This window comes from Macaca nemestrina, chromosome 4 (genome assembly GCF_043159975.1).
Source record: "Macaca nemestrina isolate mMacNem1 chromosome 4, mMacNem.hap1, whole genome shotgun sequence".
NCBI lineage: Eukaryota > Metazoa > Chordata > Mammalia > Primates > Cercopithecidae > Macaca > Macaca nemestrina.
In genome coordinates this window covers 9,180,005-9,193,565 of record NC_092128.1, presented here as the reverse complement: position 1 = coordinate 9,193,565, position 13,561 = coordinate 9,180,005, and the positions used below count along the sequence as shown (strand labels likewise).

At 59.6% G+C, this 13,561-nt stretch overlaps 1 protein-coding gene across 1 annotated transcript in view; it reads left to right on the top strand.

Moving 5' to 3' along the window:
* Positions 1–13,561, top strand: part of SSPO (SCO-spondin) — a 59,308-nt gene that overhangs the window by 16,487 nt on the left and 29,260 nt on the right. Inside the window, 25 exon segments of the mRNA XM_071094274.1 lie at positions 408–536; positions 636–727; positions 808–1,039; positions 1,150–1,302; positions 1,399–1,539; positions 1,632–1,814; positions 1,934–2,084; positions 2,663–2,816; positions 2,918–2,972; positions 4,134–4,238; positions 4,551–4,769; positions 4,877–5,004; positions 5,708–5,852; positions 5,932–6,082; positions 6,610–6,682; positions 7,430–7,487; positions 8,965–9,135; positions 9,419–9,562; positions 11,033–11,203; positions 11,288–11,452; positions 12,186–12,365; positions 12,466–12,588; positions 12,714–12,843; positions 12,927–13,052; positions 13,236–13,327. Of these exon segments, the coding sequence (XP_070950375.1) occupies positions 408–536; positions 636–727; positions 808–1,039; positions 1,150–1,302; positions 1,399–1,539; positions 1,632–1,814; positions 1,934–2,084; positions 2,663–2,816; positions 2,918–2,972; positions 4,134–4,238; positions 4,551–4,769; positions 4,877–5,004; positions 5,708–5,852; positions 5,932–6,082; positions 6,610–6,682; positions 7,430–7,487; positions 8,965–9,135; positions 9,419–9,562; positions 11,033–11,203; positions 11,288–11,452; positions 12,186–12,365; positions 12,466–12,588; positions 12,714–12,843; positions 12,927–13,052; positions 13,236–13,327 (3,471 nt within the window).

Sequence of the window (13,561 nt, the reverse complement as noted above, 5' to 3'; positions counted from 1 at the left end):
AGGCTGGGCCGTGTTTGCGTTCCTATGATCTTTTTCGTGAAACTTTATTTGAAATGTTTTTGCCCTCCCACCTAGGCTCAGGGGAGAGAAGAAAGGGGCTTTGTCTTTGCCCACACTTGGCCAAGAAGGGATAAGAGGGTGGGCAAAGGCTCTGCAGGGCTGGGGAGTGTGTCTGTTTGGAGGGGTCCCGCCATCAGCGATTCCCCACCAGACCTGAGCACACGCTTTGTGTCACTGCAAGCCAGCCTTTCAGGTCCTGCCTACCTCCCCCTAGAGGGAGCTGTCCACAGGCCCCAGCTCCTCCCGGGCTGGCCTGCCCTGCTGCCTCCCATCCACCTTCCTGCCCCTCTGCAGGGAGAGGGCAGGAAGGGATAGGAGCGGAGCAGGACATCTCATGGTGCCCGCAGGCTCCACCCAGCTGCCTCCGTGCCCTGGCCTCTTTCCCTGTGGTGTGGCTCCGGGGCTGTGCCTAACCCCTGAGCAGCTCTGTGATGGGATCCCAGACTGTCCCCAGGGCGAGGACGAGCTGGACTGTGGTGAGGACGCTCTGTTCCCTAAGGGAGGCCCTGCTGGCTGGGCCCAGGACGCAGCTCACACCCCCTGCTCACTGTGTTTTCTCTCCTCTTCTTTCCCAGGGGGGCTGCCAGCCCCAGGAGGCCCCAACAGGACAGGGCTTCCCTGCCCAGAATACACCTGCCCCAATGGCACCTGCATAGGCTTCCAGCTGGTGAGGGTGGGAGTGGGTGGTGGAGGCGGCAGTGCCATGTTGCCCCCAGCACAGGAGCCCTGACCCCACTCCCTCCCCAGGTGTGCGATGGGCAACCTGACTGTGGAGGGTCAGGGCAGGCAGGCCCCTCTCCAGAAGAGCAGGGTTGTGGGGCCTGGGGCCCCTGGAGCCCGTGGGGACCTTGCAGCCGGACATGTGGGCCCGGGGGGCAGGGCCGGAGCCGCCGCTGCTCCCCACTCGGCCTCCTGGTGCTACAGCACTGCCCGGGGCCTGAGCACCAGTCTCAGACCTGCTTCACAGCAGCCTGCCCAGGTGAGGGGCTGGGGTGGTGGGGCCTGGATAGAGGAAGGGAGAAGAAGGCCACTAGGCCTTCAGCCCTCACCCATGGTCCCCACTGCTTGCCCTGTCCCCCTGCCTCGCAGTGGACGGTGAATGGAGCGCCTGGTCTCCCTGGTCTGTGTGCTCTGAGCCATGCAGGGGCACCATGACACGGCAACGGCAGTGCCACCCACCCCAGAACGGGGGCCGCACCTGCGCTGCACTGCCCGGAGGCCCGCACAGCACCCGCCAGACCAGTGAGTGGAAGAGAGGATGGCACTGCTGGTGGGAGGCCGTCACCTCCGCAGAGCTCCCTTCCCTGACCTCTGACCTCTGCTTCTGGCTTCTCTCAGAGCCTTGCCCTCAGGACAGCTGCCCCAATGCCACCTGCTCTGGGGAGCTGATGTTCCAGCCCTGTGCCCCCTGCCCACTGACCTGTGATGACATCTCTGGCCAGGTCATGTGCCCACCTGATCGGCCCTGTGGCAGCCCAGGTAAGGGAGCTCTGGGCCCAGGCGCTGGCTCCAGGGTGTGCATCTGTGGCGACAGCCCTCTGCATGGAAGCCTCATCCTGGGCCCCCTCTAGGCTGCTGGTGCCCAGAAGGGCAGGTGCTGGGCAGCGAGGGGTGGTGTGTGTGGCCCCGGCAGTGCCCCTGCCTGGTGGACGGCGCCCGCTACTGGCCCGGGCAACGCATCAAGGCCGACTGCCGGCTCTGCATCTGCCAAGACGGGAGGCCCCGACGCTGCCGACTCAACCCGGACTGTGCTGGTGAGGCCCTTCCCTCGGGGTCCCTAGTCCTCTCCCTGTGCACCCACCCTCCTTCAGGCCCACCTCCCAGCTGTGCATCCACCACCTCCTTTAGGCCCTGACTTTTGGCCCTCCCTCAGTGGACTGTGGCTGGTCCTCCTGGTCGCCCTGGGCTGAGTGTCTGGGCCCCTGTGGAAGTCAGAGCATCCAGTGGTCCTTCCGGAGCCCCAACAACCCCCGCCCCTCCGGCCGAGGTCGCCAGTGCCGTGGCATCCACCGCAAGGCACGCAGGTGCTCTGTTCCCCACCCACTGGGGGACCTGCAGGGACCTTGACCCGCACCCCACCTCCCACTTTGGAAGCCTCCTGTGTGCCCCTTCCACATCCACCACACAGCCCCAGTTTGGAACCCCTGCCCTGTGTCCCTACCTGTCTAAACCCCAGGAATCCCAGAACCTCTTTGGGGACTGCTGGCCTCCCCCTTCTCTAGTTTTATGCTTTCTAGGTCTTGAAGGTGGGTAGACGGAGCCCGCAGATGCAGCTTCACAAACTCAGCTTGAATTCCTGGGCTGAGGCTTGCAGGGGGCTATTGCCATAGCTGCCTCCCAAGCCCCCTCTGGGACCTGCTGCACTGGCTGCAGTGTTGGCACAAATTGCTTCCCTGACCTTCTTCTGGGCCAGTTGCAATGTCTCAGGCGCAGAGGCAGAGTGGGCTTATAGGGTGACCAAATGTCTGTTTTCCCAGGACTTTCTCAGTTTTATCACAGAAAGTCCCAAGTCCCAGGAATGTCCTCAATCCAGGCAAACCAGGAGAGTTGTTTACCCCGAGCAAGCCCCGCCACCAGGTCAGGGATATCCCTCCCTTCTCAGGTGCCAGACGGAGCCCTGTGAGGGGTGTGAGCACCAGGGCCAGGTCCACCGTGTCGGGGAACGCTGGCGTGGGGGCCCCTGCAGTGTGTGCCAGTGTCTGCACAACCTCACCGCACAATGCTCACCCTACTGCCCGCTCGGCAGCTGCCCCCAGGTGAGGGCATTGGAGTGTGTGGTGGGCAGAGCTGGAGGGGTGTGGAGGCTGGTGGAGTGGGTTGGAGATAGGCAGGCGGCCTGACCTCTGTGTCTCTGCAGGGCTGGGTCTTGGTGGAGGGAACGGGAGAATCATGCTGCCACTGTGCCCTACCTGGTGAGTGTGCCTGGGAAATGACAAGGAAGCCCCGGGGGAGGACAACTGGTGGGATCGCTGAGAGGGAACCGGGACACTGAGCAGAGGTGGCTGGATACCCCAGCCTCAGGGTGGCGGGAAGCCTGAGTTCTGCATGCCAAGGGAAGGAGGGGCCTCACGGTGGGAAGGGTTCTCTCTGCCCTCCCTCTCCGTCCGCCTTGCCTTCCTGTGCTTTGGGGGCTTTCTGCCTCCCCCATGGTGCCACCTTTGAGGTGTTCTCTTTCCTCTGGTTCTGTTCAGATCTGGTTGCTCTGGTTGCTTTTCTTTTCATCTTAGAACAGCCAAGACAAAGTTAAGTTGGACTTTTCAAAAGTATCTTTGCCTAGAAATGAGTTATAAATGAAATAAGAAAATACAAAGGCTTGAAATGGATGCATTTATGGGTCCAGGTTTCTCTCTCTCTCTCTCTCTCTCTCTCTCTCTCTCTCTCTCTCACAGGGTCTCACTCTGACACCCAGGCTGGAGTGTAGTGGTGCGATCTCGGCTCACTGCAACCTCTGCCTCCTGGCTTCAAGTGATTCTCATGCCTCAGCCTCCTGAGTAGCTGGGTTTAGACATGCACCACCATGCCCAGCTAATTGTTGTATTTTTAGTAGAGACAGAGTTTTGCCATATTGGTCAGGCTGCAGCTTTCTTATCCTAAAAGTGCATCCACAAGTTGCTGAGGTTAAAACAGAGCCAGCATACTCAGTTGCACAGGTTGTTCACTGTGCAAGTTAGCTGGTGATTGGGGCCTAGACTCCAGCCCACAGAGCTGCTTTCATCCAGAGGCAACCCCTTTCTAATGCCCATGAAGGTGCCTTTTTGGTGTCAGCCAAACTGCACCTTTTTGGTGTCAGCCAAACTGCACCTTTTTGGTGTTAGGAACTGCAGTTGCTGGGTCCTGGGCTGAAAATAGTTTCAGGCTGGCAGTTTTACTCTATGTTCTCTAAATACTCAGTGGACGTGAAAGCCCCTGATTCACACCAAGGGAAGGAGGAGGGACCTTTCCCAGCTAGGAAGTTGTTCCTGGGAAGTCAGCAGGGAGAAAGTGCTCAAGAAGTGGGGAGAGGCCTGAGTGCTGGGCCAGGAACTGTGAGCCTCTTGGTCTCTGTCTCCTGATCCTAAAGTCTCCTCCCACAGGAGAGAACCAGACAGTCCAGCCCATGGCCACTCCTGCTGCAGCTCCGGCTCCCAGTCCCCAGATCGGATTCCCTTTGGCCACTTACATTCTGCCTCCACCAGGAGGTAAGGGATGTGTGCAGTGCTGTGTAGTGCTGAGAGGGGCCACGCTGCCCAGGGATTGTCCAATCTGGGAGGGGAAACAGGCCCTCGGGGACATCCTCCTTGCCCTGCACGTAGTGGATGGTCATCCTAAGGATCTGGGAGTCATCCTATCTTAAGTTGCCTCTCTTGACTCTTCCCTCCCTGGGCCAAAGTCACCCGTGTGAGCCTTTCACATCCCCTAGCTCCCTGTGCAACTTCCTCACCGTGTCCCTGAAGACTCCTGCCACCCTCTGTCCTACCCTACTCCAGCCTGTCTCTCTCTTCTGCACCCAGACCCCTGCTATTCTCCCCTGGGGCTGGCAGGACTGGCCGAGGGGAGTCTGCATGCATCGTCCCAGCAGCTGGAACACCCCACCCAGGCTGCCCTCATGGGGGCTCCCACCCAGGAGCCCAGGCCTCACGGATGGCGTGCTGGAGGGCATGCTTATGCCAAGTGGCACACTCGGCCCCATTACCTGCAGCTGGACCTGCTTCAGCCCCGGAACCTCACTGGTCAGTGAGGAGGGCAGTGCTTGAGGGGAGGCAGTGGTGATGGTGGGGGGCAGGTGTAGCTCCTTCAGCTCTGACCTGTGCTCTTACCCTGGCCCCTCCCTCCCCAGGCATCATAGTGCCAGAGACTGGCTCTTCCAACGCGTCTGCCACCAGCTTCTCACTCCAGTTCAGCAGCAATGGTCTACGCTGGCATGACTATCATGACATCCTGCCTGGCATCTTGCCCCTGCCCAAGGTACCACCCGTCCAAGGCCGATGGGGCCAGCGGCCCACCATGCCCTTTTGTGGGTTCCATAGTCTTTGTCCCCAAGGGCCTTCCAGTCTCCCTGAGGGGCATGGCCTGCATTTGATGCTTGTTGAATACCTGGTGAGTAGCAGGGACTGTGCTCTGTGGAGCTGAGGCTTGGGTGCCACTGTCACATGGATGCTGGAAACCATCCAAGTGGCTCAGACTCAGGGCAGGTATGTGAAACCTACGAGGGAGAGAGGGTGTGGAGACACCAAGTTCACTGAGGGCCTCTGGGAGCCCAGACCCCCGCAGGTCTTTGTGGAGAGCAGCCTGGGCACAGCCCTCCCCTCAGGGGGTTTGCATCCTTCCTGGAGACAAACCGCACGAAGCGGTAGGAATCAGTCCATGCTATGTGTTAAGTCTTAGCTGTTTCAGGAGCACCTGCTCTGTGCCAGGTGCCGAGCCAGGCCCTGGGGACACAGCAGTGAATAGGACCTGGCCTTTGCCCTCGGGTCACCTCCAGCTCAGCAGGAGGAGCTCAGTCCAGGACCAGCTCCCTCCAGCCTTGAGAGCCCAATTCCTACTGCCAGGGTGGGGGGCATGGCTCTGGGATGGCCGTGAAAACTGGGGAAAAAGTGGGGTCACTCAAAGTCATGAGGTCAGCCTGAGAAAGAGGTGAAGCTCAGTCAGCAGCATCCTCTGCCGGCAGCTTTTCCCCAGACACTGGGACGACCTGGACCCTGCCGTATGGACTTTTGGCCAGATGGTGCAGGCGAGGTTTGTCAGGGTGTGGCCCCGCGATGCCCACCACAGCGATGTCCCCCTGCGGGTGGAGCTGCTGGGCTGTGAGCCAGGTACAGGTTGCACCCGGGTGGCAGGGCAGGAGAGAGAGGGGCCATGGGAGGAGCCCTCAGCCATACGTCCTCCACACAGGGTCCCCACCGGCACCTCTGTGCCCAGGGGTTGGACTCCGCTGTGCCAGTGGTGAGTGTGCCCTGAGAGGGCGCCTGTGCGACGGTGTTCTGGACTGTAAGGATGGCTCGGACGAGGAGGGCTGTGTGCTGCTACCTGAGGGCACTGGCAGGTATACTGTGGCCGGCTGTGTGCAGCTCACGCCCTTGGCCTGGCCTTCGAGGGGACAGCCATGTGGGAGGGGCCCGATGCTGCCTTCATCCCCCAGGTGCCCAGACCCTGCATGCTGAGGAGCTGCAGCTGGGTGCCTTCAAGGCCCTTTCCCACCTGGATTCTAGGATTCCCTGCCTTTCTCATAGTTGATGCAGGGGTTCTCCAGGTGTGGGCCCTGGACCAGCAGCATTGGCAGCACCTGGAACTTGTTAGAAGGGCAGGTTCTCGGGCCCGCCCAGACCTGCAGGGGTGGGGCGCAGTAATATGTGTCTTACAAGCCCCTCAGGTGATTCTAACCCACGGTCAAGTTGGAAGCTACTGTTGGGAACATCACCTTTGTCCACCCTCAGTGGGCAGAGTCCTTCCTGGATGCCCACCCCAGCAAAGACCCCAGGCCCAGCAAAAGCACACTGATGCCCCTGCCTGGAAGCGGGGCACTGGTGCTGGCAGGGCCCCTGGAGCCCTTTTGGCTATTTTTCTCCCCAGATTCCATTCCACAGCCAAGACCCTGGCCCTCTCCTCCGCCCAGCCGGGACAGCTGCTGCACTGGCCCGGGGAGGTGAGTGTGGAGCCTTGGGCCCAGAGGGTGGAGTGAGGGTACAGGGACCTTGCCTCAAGGCCTCACCAGCTCTGCTCCTGCACCAGCCGGCGGCATCTCCCGTCTCCGCAGCATTTCCTCCTGTGTGTTCCCTGGTACTGCTCTCAGGAGGCTTCCCGGTGCCTGGCAGAGGGCTGAGGGCTGGGGCAACACAGAGATGCAGAGATGTGCAGGGAGAGCGAGGGCCCAGAAGGGTTTGGGGACAAGAGAAACCTGAACCTGTGATAGGGAGCTTATGCCCACGGGGCAGGCACCAGGGCATCTGGTGCTCAGAGCCGAACAGAGCCCTGTGCCCGGGTCCCCAGGGGCTTCCGGGACAAGACTTGAGGGCTGGAGAGGGGTGTCTGTAGTGTGGAGAAGAAGGCGCGGAGCATCTTCCTACCTGGAATAGCCTGGTCAGGAACCCAGAGTGTGTGGGTGGAGTGGGGGGGACATGTGCATTGGATGGGGGGAAGGGGAGTTTGAGGGGCAAGAGCTGAAATGGATCACCATGGTGGGTTCTGAGAATAAAGTCCCTGAGCTCCTTGAGGGCAGTGGGCTGGTGCCTGGAAGCGCAGTTGCATCCTCAGATCTGCCCTGGGCTGTGGGGGAGGAAGATGGACAGGAAGCAGTGCTGGGACTGTGAGCGCCCAGGCTGTATCCTCAGGGGATGGGAGCTGCCCTCAGGGCCTGGGACTGTGCAGGGTGCTCAGCCCTCTCCCTCTGCAGGGCCTGGCAGAGACTGAGCACTGGCCTCCCGGACAGGAGTCCCCCACGTCCCCAACAGGTGTGTGCACAGACTCCAGACCCCCCCAAACCCTTGTCCCACCTGTTCTTCCAGAGCCAGGGGCAGTTACATCTCAGGGGTTCAAATCCCCTTACCCCTGACTTCCCCACAACCGAGAGAGTCACAGGGTTGGCTCAGGGAGGAGACACTGGTCACTTTGGACATGACCAGGTCCTGCCCCTGCCCACCCCCTGGGATTCCAAGGTATGTGGGCTGCAGGTAGGCAGGGCGGGTGGCTCCAGGCCAGCTCCCAGGACGGAGCCTGTGCCCAGTAATGTGGCTGCCTCCCCAGATGCCTGGTCAGGACATGTCTCCCCCATGGGGGTGGGAGGCCACTTGACTGCACCCTGCACTCCCTCTGCTCACCATCCAGAGAGCCAGGCCCCCCTTTCTGAAGCATTTGCTGGCAGCAAATGTTTCTTAAGTGGGCACGGGGGTTGGATGTGGTCATGAAGTTGGCGTGCTCCTGTATAAGAAAGGAAAGGGCTCTGCCTGGTTGTGAACCGGCCTCCCTGGAGCTACCTGATTATTCACCTCCCTGCTAGCCAGCAGACAGCTGTCTCCTGGAGGGCCTGCTGTCCTGCGGGGATGGGGTGCGGTAAGAGGGCTTTTGGTGTGGGGGAGTTCCTGCCCTCATTTCTAGCCCCTATGGGAAGGACCTGGGTGGGGCTTGGGGCAGCAGGGGCTGGAGAGGAAGGAGGGTGAGGGCGCCGGGGCTGCTCTTTCATTCTGGCTCATCCTCCCCTGTGCCTCACCGTGCCACCTGCCTGGGCCTCAGCTTTTCCCCATCTGTGACACTAGAAGGCCTTATAGACAACTGTGGCCCCTCCCTGTGAGTTCTGATGGAAGTTATTCAGAACCTGGCCGGACTGTTTCTGTGTCTTTTGTGAAAAGCAGACAAAGCAATTGATTCTACCCCTCAGATCCATAACATGCAGACCCACGGGATACATTCTAATTTCATTCTCAGTCTGGTTCTAAAAAAAAAAAAAAAGCTGTCTTTGAATGCATCTCTTGCCAGAAAATGAGACTCTTAACTCTTTTCACTGTAGCTGCCAGGAAGCCCAAAATCAGTTTGTTGTTGTTTGTTTGTTTACAACAGAAACAACGAACTCACCCTGAGTCTATGGTAGTGTTTACTCCCTCTGCTGCTGTGTTAAAATGACCTCAGTTCTTTCTCTCCCTAAATATCTTATTTTATGGTGAGTTTGAACTTGGAAGTTGCCACGTGTTTCTTTTTGGGGAATAGAATAAAAATCTCAGATCAAAACAAGTCTTCTACTTTCAGCCAAAGCCCTTCTTGTGCTCCTTGGATTTTTTTTGATCCAAGGCCTCTCAGAAGGTGGGGTGTGGTCTGCAGTACCTGTGATTACTTTGCACCACCCAGAAGCCTGGGATACCCTCTCAAGGGCCCCCATCTTCCTTTCCTGGGAAGGGGAGCTGGGCAAGCCTCACCTCCCTCCACCTCCACCCACAGAGACAAGGCCCGTGAGTCCTGGCCCAGCCTCTGGGGTACCTCACCATGGGGAATCCATGCAGATGGTGACCACCACCCCCATATCCCAGATGGAGGCTAGGACCCTGCCACCAGGTATGGCAGCTGTGACGGTGCTGCCCCCACGCCCAGTGACTCCAGCGACCCCTGCTGGTAAGACACCAAGCCCTTCTACCTGTGTGCAAAGCCTCTGTGAGCCCACCTTCCTTGTGAGGGGGACAGAGGCCCTTTGTTCAAGATCACACAGCTCAAGGTCATTTTGGGGAGGACCCAAGCGTCCTAGCCCAGTTTACCCTTTTTCTATTATCCCAAGATAGGCAGAGTGAGGAATAGCAGATGCCAAGAGGAGGGAGGTTGGGGGCTTCAGGGAGGTGAGGAAGGAGAAAGGATAGGGCAGGCCAAGTGACTGGTCAGCCAGCTGTGGTGGTGCCCACAGGCCAGAGTGTCGCCCCAGGGCCCTTCCCACCTGTGCGGTGTGGCCCCGGCCAGATGCCCTGTGAGGTGCTGGGCTGCGTGGAACAGGCGCAGGTGTGTGATGGCAGGGAGGATTGCCTTGACGGCTCCGACGAGAGGCACTGCGGTGAGCTGCTGGAGGGCCTGCCATCCTGTGGGTAGGGGGTGGCACTTATCCTTCAGTGTAGGAAAGTATCTGCCCTCATTTGTAGCTCATATTGGAAAGGATTTTGGAGAGGCTTGGGCAGCAGGGAATAGAGAGAATGGGTAAAAACAGAAGTGTGCGTGTCTTTGGGTATGGTCAAGATGGGGAATAGAACAGGCCTTGGGTCTCAGCCTGTTTTATAAAACCTGTTTGACCTTTGAAGAGACTCATCTATTTACTCACCCATCCAACAGTCTACCTATCCCTCTATCCATCCATCCATCAGCCACCCATCTTTCCGTCTACCCACCCTCCCATCCACTAACCCACCCACTCACCCACCCATCCATCTATCCATGCATCCATCCACCCACCCACCCACCCACCTACCCACCCACCTACCCCTCTATCCATGTATTCATCAGCCACCTATCATCCATCTGTCTACTCACAAATCCATCCCTCAATCCATCCACCCATCCAGCCAGCCACCATGCATCTATCTACCCATCCATCCATCTATTCACCCATCCATCCATCCATCCATCCATCCATCCATCCATCCATCCATCCATCTAAATCCACCTACCTACCCCTCTATTCATGTATTCATCAGCCATCCATCCAGTCAGCCACCCATTCATCCATCTACCCATCCATCCATCAGTCCACCCATCCATCCTTCAATTTATCCATCCATACATCAGCCACCCATCCATCCGTCCACCTACCCATCTATCCACCCATCCATCCATTCATCCATCCACTTACCCCTCTATCCATTCATCTGTCAGCTACCCATCCATCCACCCATCCATTCATCCATCCATCCATCTGACACCCACCCATGCATCTATCAGCCACCCATCCATCCACCCATGAATTCATCTACCCACCCCTGTATTCATCCATTCATTGGCTACCCATGCATTCACCTACTCACTCATCTACCCATCCATCCATGCACTCACTCATCCATCCATTCACTCACCTACCCATACACCCATTCATTCATCCATTCACCCACCCATCTATCCATCCATCTTTCCATCTACCCACCCATATATCCATCTATTCATTTATTCATCCATCCATCCATGCAAAGTAGATCACTGTGATCAAAGCTTAGTCTTCCAATCATGACCAAAGAAATCAAATGTTAATCACAAGAATGGCCACCCCAGGGAGTATACATTCAGAAAGAAGGTACCTAAGCATCTAGAATCTCTGTGTGAGAGCTTGTGTAGACCAAAGACTCCATGATCTTACCAACACATCATGAAAGGAAGCCTGCTCTGGGCATGGGATGCAGGAGGCATTAGTAGGAAGGGGAGGCCAGGGGCTCCAGTCAGCAAGCTCACTTCGGCTCTTGGCCTGAGTTAATGGGCTGAGTGTATCATCCTGTCAGGAATCTACTTATGTGGCTCCCTTCTCTCCCTGCCTTGTGAGCAGCAAGCACTGTGCCCTTCACGGTGCCTACCATGGCCCTGCCTGGGCTTCCAGCCTCAAGGGCCCTCTGTTCCCCAAGCCAGCTGAGCTGTGGCAGCGGGGAGTGTCTGTCTGCTGAGCGGCGCTGTGACCTGCGGCCTGACTGCCAGGACGGCTCGGACGAGGATGGCTGTGGTACGTGCCAGCAAGGGCAGGGGCAGCCCTGAGGGCCCCCTCCTGCATGAGCCCCTCTGAGCCCCAGCCCCTATTCCCCTGCAGTGGACTGCGTGCTGGCCCCCTGGTCTGTCTGGAGCAGCTGCAGCCGCAGCTGTGGCCTGGGCCTCACCTTCCAGCGCCAGGAGCTGCTGCGGCCTCCTCTGCCAGGGGGCAGCTGCCCACCTGACCGGTTCCGAAGCCAGTCCTGCTTTGTGCAGGCCTGCCCAGGTAACCCTGCACCCCAGCCTTCCCTCAGGAAAGCCCCTGCTCCCAGAGGGAAGTGGGGAAGCCCCCCATCCAGTCTCCTCAGGAACCTTCAGGTGGGAAACCTGGGGTGGGTTTCCATCTGGGACCCTCCCAGCCAGCCCTGCCCCCCTTTCCTGCCTGAGCCGAGACTCAGGTTCTTGTGTATAGCCGGAAATAATGGTCATTCCTGCCTCAGAAGGCACTGCAAGGATTAAGGGAGATGACGTGTGGGGGTGTTTGGAGCCGGGCCTCAGGTGTCAGCCAGCTGTGCCACTTGTCCCTGGGTGCCATGCTGAAGGCCTTGTCACTCTTTTATTCCGTCAATCCAAGGGAGTGGCCCTCACCCACTTCTATGCATGGCAGAGAGGGGCTCCCCATACAGGGGCCTCTTCAGCCCCACCCTGGCTCCTCCCTGGTTGTGATGGCCCTACAGCTGCCATCAGGGCAGCTCTCCCCAGGATTCCCGCAGTCCCAGCCCCTTCCCGGGGAGCAGAGCTTTTGTCCTGGGAGGCACCTAGAGCCCTTTCTCCAGGCACCTGCCACCTAGGGGAGGTTTTCTGGGACAGAAGAGGAGCTGTGGAGTGCCCGGGGCAGGGCCCTTGGCTGCCTTGCTGGCCACTGCCCAGGCTGGGGAAGGAGGGGAGCCCTGGCTCCGGCTACTCTCTCATAGCCTGTGTCTCCTGGGCCCCTCCTGATGGTCTTCCTTCCCCAACAGTGGCTGGGGCATGGGCCATGTGGGAGGCCTGGGGGCCCTGCAGTGTCTCCTGTGGGGGTGGCCATCAGAGTCGCCGGAGAAGCTGTATGGACCCCCCACCCAAGAATAATGGTGCCCCCTGCCCCGGGCCCTCCCAAGAGAGGGTACCCTGCAGCTTGCAGCCCTGCTCAGGTGGCACAGGTAAGGGTGAGTTGGGCTGGGAGCAGGGAGAGAGCACTGTGGGCATGAGGTAGTTGGACCTCCGAGCACTCAGGCTCACCTAGTGCCCATCTCCCACCAGACTGCGAGCTGGGCCGTGTGTATGTGAGTGCTGATCTGTGCCAGAAGGGGCTAGTGCCCCCGTGCCCACGCTCCTGCCTGGATCCCAAGGCTAACAGAAGCTGCAGTGGGCATTGCATGGAAGGTGAGGCAGACCTGGCCTGCAGGGAGACTGTGGGGTGCCCACCCAGGCCCACCAGCCCCCAGTCTCCAGCTTCCCCTCACTGCTGTGCCCCTTGGGGCTGAGTGCCCTCTTCCACACACACCCAGGATGCCGCTGTCCCCCGGGACTCCTTCTGCATGACACTCGCTGCCTGCCCCTCTCTGAGTGCCCCTGCCTGGTGGGCGAAGAGCTGAAGTGGCCGGGGGTGTCCTTCGTCCTGGCCAACTGCAGCCAATGGTGAGGGCGGCCGCGCCAGGGAGGGCACTGTGCCGGGGTCTCCCCAGCCCTGACCAGTTCCTCAGCCTCTCCCTCCCCTGCAGTGTGTGTGAGAAGGGGGAGTTGCTGTGCCAACCAGGGGGCTGCCCCCTGCCCTGCGGCTGGTCAGCCTGGTCCTCCTGGGCTCCCTGCGACCGCTCCTGTGGCTCTGGAGTGAGGGCCAGGTTCAGGTGTGTGACAGCGGGTGGGCGGCAGTGTGAGAAGGAATGGTGGGGGCCAGGGAGGCAAGGACCCAGGCTAGCCCTGAGGGGGCGGTAGGGGGAAGATGGTGGACAGGTGATGAAGGATGAAGAAGGCAGGAGTGAGGGCAGGGAGAGAGCAGAGCAGGTGCTGAGGGCTGCCTCTCTCCCCAGGTCTCCCTCCAACCCTCCGGCAGCCTGGGGAGGCGCCCCCTGTGAAGGTGACAGGCAGGAACTGCAGGGCTGCCACACAGAGTGTGGGACAGGTATGGCAGGGAGCCTGGATGCAGGAGCCCCCTCTTCCTCATCCCAATTCTGCACCCTGGGAACACACAGGATGAGACCCACTGGCCACTCTATGTGGGGGATCGGTAACGCCTCTGCAGTCTGAGAGGCAGCCCTTGAACTGGCCTTGGTGGAGGGGCTTTGATAGGGAGAGGCAGAGACTCCCGCCCAGACTGCCCGGGCGCCAGGAGCAGGCTGGCCTGGGTGGAGCAGGC